This window comes from Rhagoletis zephyria, unplaced genomic scaffold (genome assembly GCF_001687245.7).
Source record: "Rhagoletis zephyria isolate East Lansing unplaced genomic scaffold, Rhagoletis_zephyria_1.1 Rzeph_scaffold_03989, whole genome shotgun sequence".
NCBI lineage: Eukaryota > Metazoa > Arthropoda > Insecta > Diptera > Tephritidae > Rhagoletis > Rhagoletis zephyria.
Genome location: NW_016161072.1, coordinates 39,017 through 55,744, shown reverse-complemented (window position 1 = coordinate 55,744; position 16,728 = coordinate 39,017). Strand labels below are relative to the sequence as shown.

Below are 16,728 nucleotides of genomic sequence, written 5' to 3'. Positions count from 1 at the left end.
AAAATTGTCCTTCATTTTGAATCCATATTTATGGTCACCGTATGCATAGATAACATAAATAGCACGATTGTTGTTGTTTCATGTGTTCAAACAACAACAAAATTAGCCAATCATGCTATCTATGCACCATGCTAGACAGTATGCACCGGATCGTGAATACCCCTAATAATAGTAATACCCTACTGCACAAATGCATTCAGGCATAAAATGAGTAGCAGAGAACACATAAACAATTTTGCACTTAGTGTGTGTAACTTTACAACGACAAAGAAGAAAAAAAATAAATAAAAATAACTGCGAACATCGTCAGTTGCTTAGCTAGCAGAGCTTCTGGCTAATCTTGACTAATTAAGATTAATTTTAGCGCGGCGTGATTGATGAAAATCCCTCTAGTACTTTTAAGTTAATTGTTAGCACATTCACAAATAAAGCTGTATTTGCGATTCGTAAAATTTCGAATCAGTAATCTGTAAGTGAACTGAAATGTTTTTCAAAATGGCTTCGGTTTTGCAACGAGCCATTTTATACAATGAAATTTTTTTCGCTATCTCTTAAGACATATGGTTTTTTTACCATTATAGTTTCAGGCAAGGGTCGTCATAATGGAATCAAAAAAACAACCGGGAACAGAACTAAAGTGGGAATTATATCGAACATTAATTTTTTTACAAAGTAACATAATTCTCCACTGAATCTCAAGCCTCGAAAAACATTACTCCTCTCAAGTTGAGGGCGAGTTGAGAACTACACTTTGGCAGTATTTAAGGGTTTTGATTCAGGGACCTAACCAAATTATGCTCAAACCTTGTATACCATTTGTGATAAACAACCCATAAGAGCATTAACATTTTTTAAAATAGGCGAATTTTTTCACATTTTCTATCAAATTTAACACGACACCCAGCAGAGATTAACTATGTATATATTGCCAACGAGATTTTTGGGATCTTCGGCATTCTTGAATGGTATATTTAATTAGAATGAGCCGAGCTTTCAAGTCATGTTATTGGCCAGCCTGAAATACTGATCTGGGAGGCATCTCTCTAAGACAGTTTCTGTCAAAATACGTAAGTAAATGAGCAAATCTCACGAGTTGTTTTTTTTTTAGTGTCACTTCCTGCTCTCGCCAGAGAAAAAAACGCCAAAGCATTATTCTTGCATTTAATCAAATAAGTTCAATCAAATAAGTTCCAGAAACGGGTACAATAAAAAATAAATCAAGTATTTGAACAATTTTAGCCTCAGAAAGTTTATTTGGGCGAAAAAGTACTGAATTACTAATTTTTTCATTGTCATTCGAAAAAATCATAATTATTTCTTAATAACTTTGTGTAGTTTTCAAATACATATAATGTTCATATTAGAGGCAATAGATATTGGCATCAAGTACAACATATTTATCTTTGAAGTTTCAAGAGTGTGAAAACAAATTAAAAAAAAATGGCAGCATTCTGAATATCTGTCGCAGCCATTTTGTGATTTTTGAAATTTTACCATTTTTTTTTTTAATTTTAATAATTTTATATACTTCAAAATATTAAAATTAAACGGTGCAAATGTTCTTCTTGCCAAAACGAATGAATCGAGTTTAATAAAACTAATGTCTCACCAAATAAAAAAAAATTTCATTGAGTAAAAGATTACTATGAAACTGAAATTCCATTCTTATTGGCACACTCGAAATTCATTCTAAAATTGTTATATACATGAAGAATGTAGTATACATATATGTTTAGAAGGAATACTGTGTAAAAATCTGCCACTTACTTACTTTTAAATAATATGCCATTTAAGTTAAGTATGGTGCTACGGGGCGTATACGTTACATACGCAACTGCGGGACGAGTGGTTATTACAACGCTTTTTTTTAACTTTTTTTAGTATATATTTTTTAAGTTTTCATTTAAATACAATTTCGCGTTGGAATCTGGTTCTTTACACATACAAAACTGAAGATAATACATTTTCTTAGATAAGTTTGCCTCCATTTTCGACTAAAAACACGTTTTGCATATTTATGTACATACATATATACGGCTTGGACGATCCGTTGCATTCAGAAACAGCGTTGCTAATTTGTTATCAAAATTGGTAATTTTTTTATATTTTTTTTTTTGGAGTTTGATAGCCTAGTAAATTATTCTTCAGTTTGGTAACTCTTTCGAATTAAGTAATTGATCCCTTCCATGAAAGTGGGTAATGAAAAATCAATCCCCTTGATCCACCTCCCATGACATCCAGCTATCTATCCCACAGCTGTGCGGGAATTTTCGCAAGCCTTAAATTGTTGATATTTTGAGCAAATTTTTGGTATGTATTGGTCGTTATAACGGCCATAATTTGACAAAAGTTAGTTTCGATGTGCTACGAAATTTTAAGTTTATCCGGAATGCTCGATGAGAAATTATGCGTCCGGAAATACTTTTTTAAAAATAAAGCTTATCTACGACACTGTGAATGATCAACTCTGGCCTCAGTTGTTATATGAGCTGGAGTAGGTGCAAGTCAAAATGCAAAAATTCACTAAAATGTGCCATCGTGGCAATGATGAGGAGTCGAAAAATTTAAGTTAGCAAACTCCGCATAACAACCTTTTCAGGCGTTGGAACTTTCGCAGATTATTTAGAAAACTTAAAGCTGAATACATCGCTGAGAGTTTGAAAACCTCTGTAAATCTGATTTGCAGTTATAACTTTACCATACCTGACCTAACGATATATCCAGCCCTAACCGCCAAAATAACGTATAAGCGAAATTTTTTTCAAGTATTATTTTTTTGATGCAGAAATATTCCTAGAGCATCTTGATGCATTTCTGCATCAAAAAGAAAATTTTGAGAAAAATATGCCTTTTTTTGGAAAAGTTTAGAGTCATTGAGTGCTGGAGGCCGAAAATTATATGATTTATATTGCTTTGTGAACTGAACTACATATGTATGTGTGTCGTTCAGTTTTGAAGGAATCAACTCCCAGACGATGATTTTCTGTGTGGGTGTCGTTAATTGCAGATTGTAGTTTTTCACTGATTGTCGCTATAAATTTCCTTACGATCAGCATAACTGGGTCAGATGCGTTTCAATCTTAATGGCTTACCATGTAGTGCGAAGCAGAAATTCGCCAGGCCCCACGTTCCATAACAGCGGTGAGAGAACTCTCAGTTGAGGAGTAACTGACCGTCAGAAGAATAAAACTTTCACAAAAATACTACGTTTTTCTTGCGTTTTCGCTTGAATTCTTTGAAGTGACCTTAATTCGTTTTCGGTTGCTAATTATAAGCAATAAAAAGACAATAACTGTTCCTATATAAAATACAGAGAAATATGTGCTTAAATTAAAAAAAAAACAACCAAATTTGTCTAAATAATCTCTAACTAATACACTTTGCCAGCTGTGTTCAGCTGAAGCATACAGCAACAGTTTCTCCTCACAGCTGGAATTAATTTGCCAATATATATAAATTAAATGTCCGTACGTGAGCCGATCGACTTCACTTCCTATTTACCAACATGTCTAAGCTGCTTTATTCCATCCTGCTGACACTAACAAAATGTACATACATATCTGCAAATGATTGTACATACTTACATATGTATATATTTACGCGCATACGATGCTTGTCCCTGAGACTACAAGTATTTGTCGGTTTGGGCCTCCAAGTTGGTAATCAAATAAAATTGTGATTTGTTTACCGCGCACGAGCTGGTTGGTTGGAGCTTGAACTTGAATTATCGCTGTGGCAGAAAAACTGGACCATAAGCCAGATTTCTGCGTTTTGCTTGGTTTCTATATAAAAATATGTATGTTCATCTTCTGTTTTCTTTTGCTGGACATTCCTTTAATTGAAACCAGTATTTGCTGTTTGGCTTTGATGTTATTAACCTCTTGGAAAATCAGTTGCTGAAGTTGAGCAGCTGATTATGCGCGAAATAAAAATTGATGATTTATATGCCACTCTGTCTAATTTACTACTAGTTATACATTTATTTATATAATTTTTATCTTTAGCCTAATTGTGTTTCCCTTTTTCCCCCAAAAAATTGAGTGATACAAATTTTTCCAATTTTTTATTTTAGAAACCCCAATTGGTGGCGCAGACGTACTACACTGGAGCGATGCCTTGTCCTCATCAGTATTATTGCGTTGATCGCAGTGATTGGTCTAGTCATTGGACTAGTTTCTGTAATACTCTCAAATCGTTTGGCCGAAGGTGAGTTGAGGCATACAGCGTTTTTAAAATTCACAAAAAGAACTTTTAATTCCATTGCTTTTCCCTCCACATTTAGAGCTCAAAACACCCACAAACCCACCAGAGGCGCTGCAAGGCTCCAGTAAACCGACAGACAATGAAGTCATTATCACACCACAAAAGTCACCCAAGGATGATGTCTGTCTCTCAGTCGAGTGCATACACACCGCTTCGGCGGTATTAAGTAAAATGAAACCGGAGATCGAACCCTGTGATGACTTCTATGAATTCGTGTGCGGCACTTACATTGAAGAGCAGCTGATACCCGACGACAAAGATTCATTGAATACATTCTCGTTGATTTCCGATAAATTGCATGAACAACTAAAGGAAATTGTCACCGAAGAACGGCCGAAGAGTGAGCCCAATCACTTCCAGCTGCCGAATGCGCTTTATAAGGCGTGTATGAATAAATGTAAGTGTTTCGTTGAACTTACACACATACATACAAACGTATCTATTATCAACTTTTTCGCGTCTGGCTTTTTGAAATCTTCTTCAGCTCTGATTGAACAACTGGGTGCGGCGCCTATTGCAAATATTGCCAAGTCTCTGGGTGGCTGGCCAGTGATTGAGGGCGATTCGTGGAATGCGGATAACAGTTGGAGCTGGCAGGAGACTGTGAAGAAATTCCGTAAATTGGGCTTTAGCATGGACTATATTATTGATTTCTCGATCAGCGTGGATTTGAAGAACAGCACAACGCGTATTATTGATGTGAGTTAAGCATAATTTTCTTTTCAGATGACTGCTTAATATTAAACTATGTACATTGATATTTGATTTTGCATATCGATAATGAATTTGTTATCGATAAAAATAATTTACTGATATAATAATGGCCACATCTTTAGTAATTTGGATAGCTACAATAAGAACTATAGTTCTATATTCACATTGAATATTGTAAGGATATCGATAATAATACATATATGTATGTTTGTACATTAGGGTGTCTCAGTTTGTATTTTGGAAAATTCGATGCGCATTGCCTCAATATGTGGTACATGAATTGACCACACCGTGCGACAATGTTTACTTCTCACATATAGAAAACCCGGCATTTGTGTGATAATAGAATTCAGTCGTAGAGCTACGCTTTTAGTTTTTCTCTTTAAAGACATCTTGTATATGATTTGAAATAAATAATTATAAAAATCTTTCATACCTTAGTGGCTGTGTGGTGCTTCAGTTTCCGTGAATGCCCCAAACTTGACGATAATTTTCGTGCAGGTTTTGTGGACCTGGATCTTCCCTAATCGGTATAATATCTAAGCTATCGTTAAAGAAAAGCAATACTACCTGCATTCTGATTCGACAATTCGACGAAGTCTCCTGATTATCGCTGATCTGCATGTTAGCAAGACGACGAGCGGCACGAAAGACTTAGTGGACAGGTTTAGATAAGCCTTGCTAGCTGAGTGGTGAGCTTTTCTACTTTAGGGCATAACAGGACACTCGGTGTTTGCGCCGCAGATCTCGTAGTTTCTTTTAATTTTGTGAGGGGACATTCCTACCAAGGGTATATTAGTAATCAAATTGGTGGTTAGTTGTGGGATTTGTCTGGCCTCAGAGTGCTCGCCCCATTTGAGAAGTGCTGAACCGGTTGTATCTGTATGTAATTGGTACCATGTGTGGCGGAGGTATCTCCAATTGGATGATATGAATGTCTACAGTCGCACTTTTATAGCACCCTTTTCAAATATTTAATACATGACAAAGATCCTCGGTCCAAGTTCTTAACCAGAAGCTTAACTTTAGGTGGTATGAAATATCGTCCTCCTACAGCAATAAAATTTGATATAAGCCGAATTTTAACAAAAAAGCTACCTACGAACATCGAGTTTCGCAAACAAGTTTTCCCCCAATGTTCTAGGACACCCTAATGTACATACGTGTACACATAGCGACCATGATCCCAAATTGCGATAAGGAATCGATAGCTCCAATAATTATCGATAATTCCAAAAATATCGATAGCGATAGGAATACCGGAAACGAATTTAATCTCGACGATAAAATTCCACACACACATTTTTGCTTAATATTTGACTTCGGAGCCGCGTGAGTGCTCCTAAAATCTAATACGTTTTTCTCCCTTTCTTCAACAGGTTGATCAATCGGCTATTGGCTTGAGCCGCGAATATCTGGTCAAGGGTTTCAATGAGACGCTGGTGAGCTCCTACTATGACTACATGGTCGATATGGCTGTGCTGTTTGGCGCTGATAAGGAAAGAGCGAAGCGCGAATTGCGTGAGTCGCTCGAATTCGAGATCGCATTGGCTAATGTGAGATTTTTCGATATAAACACTTTAAAATTTATACTCAAAAAAAATTTGTATTTTTTGCCTTTGCGCTACAGATCTCCTGGCCAGCTGAGAAGCGCCGCAACACCAACGATCTCTACAACATACGCACGCTGAAGCAACTGCAAGCAACGTATCCCTATGTTCAGTGGGTGGACTACACGAACGCTCTGCTGCCGGATAAAATTCAAGTGAATGAAGATGAACCTGTGAATCTCTCGGTGCCTAGTTTCTTTGACGAATTAGGCCCATTGTTGGCGCGCACACCCGATCGCGTGATTGCCAATTATATGATGTGGCGCATACACGCCTTCTCTGTGGTCTTCCTCTCGGAACAATTCCGCAAGCGACAACTACAATATGCGACCGCTTTGTCGGGTCGCCAGGAGCAGGAGGCGCGCTGGAAGGAATGTGTCGACATCACCAGTGGCAGGTAGGTGATTGTTATATGTTTAGCGATATCTGCTGTAGGACATTAGATATGTATGTATGTGTTGTAGATATGTATTGATAAACTAATTGAGGTGTTTGCTGCAAATGAGTAGATAAATGTTGCCATGCTAAAGTTACGCCTTTTAGCTCTGTATATGTATATTCCTTTGGCATGTTTTACCTACATACATTACTATTTTGCCCACCGTACGCGTGCTGCTATTTGGTGATTAATGATCGAATTGGTGTTAACGATTTGCAAAGTTTAGAAAAAAATAATTTGTTTATTATTTATTTCACATTTGTAATTGTTTTGTGCATTTATTCAATCCCAATCGAATTATTTATCAGTAGTTAGTTAATATGTATCTATGTATGTACGTATAAGTATAAATATATATGTTTAATCTCTATTTTTTATTTTGCAGCGATTTTGAAGATATCGAAGAAGATGTAGAGGGGTATTAACTTTATTAGATTTTATCCAATTTTCTTTTGTTTGGATTTGGTTTTAATTTTATTAGTTTCTTTTTTTTTAAATTTTGTCAACGTTGGTTTTATTAGTCATTCACAACATTGTTCGTTATGGCATATTGACACAAACTTAAACTTTTGGTATTGCACAGTGGAAATGAACTCACTAAAATCACGCAGAATGTCACATTTAAGAAATTTCATTAGTTAACATTTTTTTTTGGTTGCCTTCTTGTAATCTGTTGAATTTTTGTTCATATATTTTTTTATTTTGTTTTATGATTCACTTAAAAGTTTTAGAACAATGCTAAAAAGTAGCTTGTAAAACACATGAAGCTCATCAGTGTGAACTTAGTATTATAAATTGGAAAAGTTTTTCCTACCACATACAAATAAAGGAAGTGTGAGATTTTCAACTTCACTCCTCATAAAGATATGCCCACCGAATGCTTGTATAGATTAGCCACCTAAATCCTTTTTCCCTTTATTTGAAGTTTTTTTTTTGAATTTGCCTGAGCTGTGTTCCTTCTGCAACTATTTAAAGCTTAACAATTTTAAATATATAAGTATATGTTCTTGTCTCTATTTCTTTATTTTACAGCGGATTAACTGATATCGAATATGATGTAGATGGGTATTGAGTTTTTTCTGATTTGATATCTGCGTTTCTTGCTTTGCTTTCTTTGCTGATGTCATTTAAGTTAATTGCTTNTGCTTAAGTTTATTGAATTCGTGTGCTTTTTCGTTAGACATTGAAATGCATTTAATATTTGGCTATATATATGTATATCTCGAATCGAACAGTAAATCGGGAAATATAGTTTAAGAAGACAGTTAGGGATTAAGGTTTAGACCAAACTTTTATAAAATCTCTAAGTTTTTATAAAATCAGCTAGCTTAATTGAGTAAAATGTGTAAAGTTGAAAAATTCGAAACTGTAGTGACACTATAGGCGCACGCAAAGAGGAGCGAACTAAGCAGAACACCTTTGAGATGGTCCTTCCGAGTTAGGGGTTTCCGAAACTTAACTCAATGAAGTTAGGTTAAGTTGTAGAGTTACCTACAACAATAAAGGCACAATTGGAATACTAAATTATCAGCTGCTACGATAAGGACTTGAGGAGATCAGATAACGACCAGTTAAGACTCAAATCAACATTGAGAGAAAGTGCATTCTAAGGCTTTCGTCCAGCGCTTTCTGAGCTGTCTAGACGGTCATATTTCTAACAAATGGATACCAAAAAACTTCTTTACCCTGACTTGCCAGTTGATCGGCCTTGCAGTTCTTTGCAATATCGCTATGACCTGAAACCCAACCCTGATGAGATTAGTAGTAAAGTATTCCAATGTGGTCGAGAAGGACGTCTGGCACTTAATGCAAATTTTTGATAATACCAAAGGGCTCAAATTGCCGGGATGTCGGAGTAAATATATGCTCACATCCTTAACCGGAACACACTGCTGTGGATTGTAAGCTAAATTTCTCTTAACTGGAATTTTGTCCACCGTGAATAAATTAACCGAACCCTATGTCCAAAAATTATACTCAATGACCAAATTTATCAGACTTCAGGAGGAGGAGAATGTTTAAGTGGAATCACTTTAGTATCGTCCTTCTAGAACAATGGGGTTTTGGCTTTAAGAGTTTTGTTTATCAAGTCTAGTCGTATTAGAATTATTCGGCCCTATTATGGTTGTCGACGTCGAGGTAATTTTTTCGTAAAAACGTAGCCCTCATTAGGCCTACTCCGGTATCGCTGATCACAGTAGTTTTGCGAGTAACACCACATAAATGCTGTGGACTTGCGAGGGCTATTTTTGACGAAAAAATTACCTCGACGTCGACAAATACAACAGGACCCATTATTGATATCCGGGAAAAGTTTAACGCATTTACTGATAGACTAAAAAAAGTGAAGGGTTTCCAAATACTAAGTTATGGCATTACCATTTAATTGTTGTTTTTGAATGCTGATTTTTTCGTTTTTTTGCATACTTACATACATACACTAGAAAAGTTCGTTCTTTGCTCGTATTTTTAATTATCTTATTTTGTCTACTTACTTTAACATTTCAAATATTTACATATGCGCTTTAATACCTAAACACCATTTTAATTTATGCTTTCAACATTTATTCGATTGGCCACATTCTGAAGCACATGCATTTACCTACATAAGTACATAAACACATAAACTAATCTGAAGTTACCAAATTTTATTACAAAATTTATTTTTGCAGTTTTCGTTTTTTGAATAATTTTTATTAATTTGTTATTTCTTTTGCAATTTACTCAATTAAAAACTTACTCAATCGAAATTTTATTATTCTTTTTTTTATGTCTAATTCATTACATATTTGAACAACGTACTTACGGTCACATCGTTCATTGTGGTTGCTCATCGTGTCACATCGTGCCACATCGTATATAATCGTATTTTATCACACAACTTCGTACGCCATCGTTCAATATCGTCCATGTTTGGTTCGCTTGTCATCGTTGCCACCCGCACATTTTTTTGCGGTCATAATTATTGTTTTTCAAACACAAATATGTATCCAAAACCTTTTCACGTTTATCCTCACACGCCTCCATTCGTTTGTCATCATTTTACGCCAATATTTTGCAAACATCATCCTCACATCGTACGTTCTTCGTTCTACGTTACTCGATCGTACGCTCGTTTGTATTTGGTGCACAGCTTGGCCATTGCCGTTGGTTCGCTGTACGTGCGCAAGCACTTCAAACAGGACTCCAAGACCATTGCGCTGGATATGGTGGAACAAATTCGTGGCGTGTTCGATAATATACTCAGCGAAGTCGATTGGATGGACGAGGCTACAAAGTTGGAGGCTAAGAAGAAGCTGCATTCGATGACCACACACATCGGCTATCCGGACGAGATGTTGGACAACTCGAAATTGGAGGAATACTATCGTAATTTGGAAATCGATCCCAGCAAGTATTTTGAATCCTTCCTGAAGCTGAATGTTTTCGGCACAGACTACTCGTTCAATAAGCTACGTTTGCCGGTCAACAAGACCGATTGGGTGCGTCATGCCCGGCCAGCGGTTGTGAATGCCTACTATTCGTCCATCGAGAATAGCATACGTAAGTTTTGGTAGTTATTTTTGTTGCTATAGGCAGTCGGTTTGCAATGAAATTCTGTTGTTTTTTTTTCTGCTTCTAGAATTCCCCGCTGGTATTCTGCAAGGACACTTCTTCAATGCTGCGCGTCCCAAGTACATGAATTACGGTGCTATCGGTTTTGTTATTGGTCACGAGATTACACACGGCTTCGATGATCAGGGTCGTCGTTTTGACTTGCAGGGCAACTTGCTGGACTGGTGGGCAGAGAACACACAGAAGTCATATTTGGATAAGGCGAAGTGCATTATTGAACAGTATGGCAACTACACGGATTTGCAGACAGGCATGCATGTGAGTATGAAGAAGGTTAACTAACAAGTGAGATACACAAATGCGAATTCTATACAATTTCTACGAAAAATTCTTTTTTTCATATAAAATACATGGACCAGTTTGAGCGCTTTGAGCGACTTCAAAATAATTTTTGATTTCGAAATAAAAAAAAAAACATGGGTGTATTTTTTAGAGATAGAACTCTCCCGGGGATGAGAGTATGAAAGTTCTGACTAATTTTTTTGAACCACCCTAGTGTACATACGAGTACATATTTTCAATATTCTCACTCTTCTCATATTTCTAATATGTATTCAAATATGTCATATTCTCCTCTTAGCTCAATGGCATTAATACACAAGGTGAAAACATCGCCGACAATGGTGGCGTGAAGGAGTCCTACAAAGCTTACCGCCAATGGGTGGCCAAGAATGGCCCCGAACCGAAATTGCCCGGCTTAGATTACACACCCGAGCAGATGTTCTGGATTTCGGCGGGTCAAACTTGGTGTTCGAAATATCGTACAGGTGTGTGAGATAATATAAATTTTGAATATCTATCTAAACTTGTCTGTTGGTTGTGGCTATTTTAAAAAACTCATACAATATTTTTATATTTCGTCCGTAGAAACGCTTAAAATGCGCATCACCACCGGCGTGCATTCGCCCTCGCAATATCGCGTCATGGGCACATTTAGCAATATGAGAGACTTTGCGCGCGATTTCAATTGCCCCGAAGGCTCCCGAATGAATCCGGCACAAAAGTGTGTGGTGTGGTAGGCAAAGCAGTGCAGCAGGGGNATCAAATATGTCATATTTTCCACTTAGCTCAATGGCATTAATACACAAGGTGAAAACATCGCCGACAATGGTGGCGTGAAGGAGTCCTACAAAGCTTACCGCCAATGGGTGGCCAAGAATGGCCCCGAACCGAAATTGCCCGGCTTAGATTACACACCCGAGCAGATGTTCTGGATTTCGGCGGGTCAAACTTGGTGTTCGAAATATCGTACAGGTGTGTGAGATAATATAAATTTTGAATATGTATCTAAACTTTGTTGGTTGTGGCTATTTTAAAAAACTCATACAATATTTTTATATTTCGTCCGTAGAAACGCTTAAAATGCGCATCACCACCGGCGTACATTCGCCCTCGCAATATCGCGTCATGGGCACATTTAGCAATATGAGAGACTTTGCGCGCGATTTCAATTGCCCCGAAGGCTCCCGAATGAATCCGGCACAAAAGTGTGTGGTGTGGTAGGCAAAGCAGTGCAGCAGGGGCAGCAGGGAAAGCAGCAATAAGTTCATCAACACACTTGCAAGCATACATATATGCCCTACAAGACAGCTGAGTATCATATGAGTACTCATATTATCATNTACACTTGCAAGCATACATACATATGTTGACCCACTCACACACAAACACACATACATATACACACTATACATACACACAAGTACTAAGTATGACAAGTACTGGAATTCTTGTTTTTATTAAAAAAAATAAAAAAATTATATATACGATAAACTTATTATTTATGTACGTATGTATGTCTTTAGTTTATAATTGCAATTTGCTTTATTTTTAAAGCTAAACGTTTTTTTTTTTTTAATGTATGTAATTAGTTAATTTCGTGCAATTGAAACAAAAAGTAGTCGATATTTTTTTCTTTATTTGCTACTCACTTTAAATGCTATATTTTTCTATACAAAAAAAAAATAAACTAAAAATATTTGAGGACCTCGTTGCTAAGTTCTAATGTATTACATTGTGCTAAAAAAATAAAAATAATTTAATTATTAAAATGTTTTGTGTATTTACTGACAAATGAGTGGAATGAAAATTTAATTTCATGAATAAAATCTTTACCATTAAGTCGAAACACCTCGAGGCTTAATTGTTACACATTTCACAAGCTCCCTTCCTCTATCTGGCACGAGCTCATCATCAACCTCGAAAGCATAATATCTGACGACACTTTTGTGAATAACTAGTTAGGTAAGCAGCCTCCGATTTTGTTAGGGTAGACGGCAGCTCTAATCAACACTTTTTATTAGGATTACCATTGTGATGATGAAGAAAAGATTTCCTCAGTATTATGCATAGATGCCTTTGAAATACACTGAGAAAAAAATTGAAAAGTAATCTGCTGGAAGCCACTTGAATCATATTTCTTACAATCGAAAAAAAAACATTTTTTTTTGCGGGTCGAATCAGTTTGTCCATTGTTCCAACTGTGTCTAAACTATACAATTCCTAAATGAAAAGGTACATAAAAACTCGAGCTCCCTCTCTTGATTGCTATAAGGCCTAATATTCCTGCGCTACGTTGGTATTCCCGTGAGAAGCAATGAAATGTGTTTAAGAAATGCATTTGCCAACTAGTCATTCACCGTATTCTAATCGCTAGGATTATCAACCTACGACTTCTGCAGTTTTACATACGTACTCTTGTGTTCCACAAGTATTTATGGGGACGAAGGTCGGTTTAACGTTATCAGATCAATTCGTGGAAATCCGGTAAAGTTGAAATAATAATAATGTTCCAAATTAAACTGGGTAGTTGTCGAACCTCTTTCAGTTTCTCTCAGTGAGTGACACTCTACCATGTAGCCTACTAACCTACTTCGGGATTGAAAATTATAACGGGTGATTTTTTTGAGGTTAGGATTTTCATGCATTAGTATTTGACAGATCACGTGGGATTTCAGACATGGTGTCAAAGAGAAAGATGCTCAGTATGCTTTGACATTTCNCGAAATGCTCGAAAAAGTTGCCCAAAATTGGACTTTCCGAATGGACCACCTAAGACGCAGCCGCGGTCAACATTTAAATGAAATTATCTTCAAAAAGTAAATGTCATGGACCAATCTAACGTTTCAAATAAAGAACCGATGAGATTTTGCAAATTTTATGCGTTTTTTTTTAAAAAAAAAGGTATCAAGCTCTTAAAAAATCACCCGTTATTATCAAAGGTGGTAACAGAATTTGTTTTTTTTTTGGCAGTGTCGATAAATAAACTCAAAAGCTTAGAACACGGTAAGTACTGGAAGCGGTAGGCGGATTTAAATTACCCAGGAAGGGTTCATATCAGAATTCTTACTGGGTATTTAACGGCACATAGGTGACTGCGTTTTTATATGAACCGGATTGATTTGCCCACACAGGCAGAATGTCGACTTTGCCTTGCGAGATGTCGTTTACATTAAAGGTACAGGTACGGAAGCCATCTACTATGACACTGTTAGCATTCATTAAGGGAGCTGATATTATCTTGGATTTCAGAATCCACTACAAATTTGAATCCGTCACTACAAATCTGAAAGAGACATTGAGATACACAGGGTCAAAATAGTGGGCTTAAGAGGCCCTATATCAATTTTTGATAATTTAAAAACTTCACTTTTTTAAGTTAAGTGACATTTTGACAAGTTTCAGCTATTTTTCTTTGGTTTATTTACCGCCCAATTCTATGTTTTCTTGATAAATTTTTTGTAAAGAAATNGGTTAGGATGGATGGCAGCTCTAATCGACATTTTATATTAGTATTACCATTGTGATTATGAAGAAAAGATTTCCTTAGTATTATGCACAGATGCCTTTGAAATACACTGAGAAAAAAACTTGAAAAGTAATCTGCTGGAAGCCACTTGAATCATATTTCTTACAATCGGTGTATTTACCATGTCGATATGAAACAATAACTTAGTTGAAAAAAACATTTTTTTTGCGGGTCGAATCAGTTTGTCCATTGTTCCAATTGTGTCTAAACTATACAATTCCTAAATGAAAAGGTACATAAAAACTCGAGCTCACTCTTCTTGATTGCTATAGGGCCTAATATTCCGGCGCTACGTTGGTAAATATTCCCGTGAGAAGCAATGAAATGTTTTTTAAGAAATGCCTTTGACAACTAGTCATTCACAGTATTCTAATCGCCAGGAGTATCAACCTACGACTTCTGCAGTTGTACATACATTCTTTTATGTTTATATGTTTAGGTAGCCAAGCACCGATCAAGTCCCACAAGTATTTATGGGGACGAAGGTCGGCTTAACGTTACCAGACAATTCGTGGAAACCCGGTAAAATGGCAATAGTAATAATGTTCGCAATTAAACTTGTCGAACCTCTTTCAGTTTCTCTCAGTGAGTGACACTCTACTATGTAGCCTACTAACCAACTTCGGGATCGAAAATTATGAGACCTTATCAAAGGTGGTAACAGAATTTGTTTTTTTTTGGCAGTCTCGATAAATAAACTCAAAAGCTTAGAACACGGTAAGTACTGGAAGCGGTAGGCGAATTTAAATTACCTAAGAAGGGTTCACATCAGAATTCTTACTGGGTATTTAACGGCACATAGGTGACTGCGTTTTTATATGAACCGGAATGATTTGCCCACACAGGCGGAATGTCGACTTTGCCTTGCGAAATAAAGAGATGTCGGAATACATCCGTACAACGGCGTTGACCAAGCATGGGCTATTCTTAATTCATTTACAGTTAAGGTACAGGTAAGGAAGCCACCTACTATGACACAATTATCATTCATTAAGGGAGCTGATATTATCTTGGATCTCAGAATCCACTACAAATTTGAATCTGTCACTTGAAATCTGAAAGAGACATTGAAATACACAGGGTCAAAACAGTGGGCTTAAGAGGCCCTATATCAATTTTTGATAATTTAAAAACTTCACTTTTTTAAGTTAAGTGACATTTTGACAAGTTTCGGCTATTTTGCTTTGGTTTATTTAATGTATATATATATTTTTTTTAAAGTCTAGCACATTATCTAACCAGCAGCACATAAATCCACCTTTCAATAATCTTACAAAAAGTATAAAAATTCAACAAACTTTAATAAATACAACCAACAATTTTAAACTTTTTATTAAAAATTAAAAAACAAGTTTTAGGTAGGTTAAAATGCAAATTTCAAGACCCTATGAAATCGCGTTGATTTTTAATCTATTTTTTTCCTCCATGCTGAACACCGTCAGCCAAAACAAATTATTAAAATTCAACACGATTTTGTAAAGTCGCACTTTAACCTACTAAAATTTAATGGGCCATAAAATTGCGTACCACAAGTTGTTTGTTTTTTTGTTTTGAATTCTTAATAAAAGTATGCAAATTTTTGGGTGTAGTTAATAAAGTTGCTAATTTTTTATAAATTTTGTACGAAGTTTGAAATGTGGATTTATGTGGCGCTGATTATGCAATATGCTAAACTTTTATAAAAAAATTAAAAACATTTAATAGATAAAAGAAAAATAGCCAAAACTGGTCAAAATGTTACTTGACTCAATCAGCTGACCGCAAGGGTATGTACATACTACATATCTACATACATACATAATTACATATGCATGTAAATATCTTTGACAACAAAACGCTTTGCGAAAGCAACAGCTGTTATCAGCTTATCTACCTTATCCACCCATTCGCGACCGTTTATATGCGTTGAGTATAAATATTTGAACGCCAGTGCGCGTGCCCGATTTCTTTTGGCATTTCAGTTGACAGCGGAAGTATAGGGAAAACTAATTTATTAGCAACTATCTTAATAACAGTGCAATAAGTAAAAAAAGCGCCTAAAAAATTGAAAATTCGCTAAATATTTAGTAAATAAAAGTAGCAAAAGCGGAAGTGACAAAGGAAAAAAGTGAAAGCGCTACTACAAGTGCAAGCAGGGGAAAGGCGAGCAGCAGGAAATGTGGTCAGTGAAAAATTTGTGCGCTAAATTGAAAAACAAATGCAGCTAATTAGCTCGGACAATCAGAGCGAAATTCGGTGCAAGCAATATTCGTAGCATTAACTACAACAACAGCAACAAC

The 16,728-nt window shown here is 36.1% G+C and overlaps 2 protein-coding genes across 2 annotated transcripts; both read left to right on the top strand.

The window, feature by feature from the left end:
• Nucleotides 1-4,072: 4,072 nt before the first annotated feature.
• LOC108370068 (neprilysin-11-like) lies at nucleotides 4,073-12,172 on the top strand (the record flags this gene model as incomplete). Its single annotated transcript, XM_017625311.1, has 10 exons — nucleotides 4,073-4,206; nucleotides 4,283-4,660; nucleotides 4,748-4,962; nucleotides 6,357-6,533; nucleotides 6,608-6,984; nucleotides 10,160-10,569; nucleotides 10,649-10,899; nucleotides 11,222-11,408; nucleotides 11,509-11,665; nucleotides 12,143-12,172. Coding segments are annotated over 9 exons (2,281 nt in total), but the record flags the coding sequence as incomplete, so codon positions are not given.
• Nucleotides 11,715-12,616, top strand: LOC108370069 (endothelin-converting enzyme-like 1). The gene is made up of 3 exons (XM_017625312.1): nucleotides 11,715-11,895; nucleotides 11,993-12,211; nucleotides 12,281-12,616. Exons 1-2 carry the CDS (start codon nucleotides 11,847-11,849, stop codon nucleotides 12,142-12,144), a joined length of 201 nt encoding a protein of 66 aa, XP_017480801.1. The 5' UTR covers nucleotides 11,715-11,846; the 3' UTR covers nucleotides 12,145-12,211; nucleotides 12,281-12,616.
• Nucleotides 12,617-16,728: the final 4,112 nt, after the last annotated feature.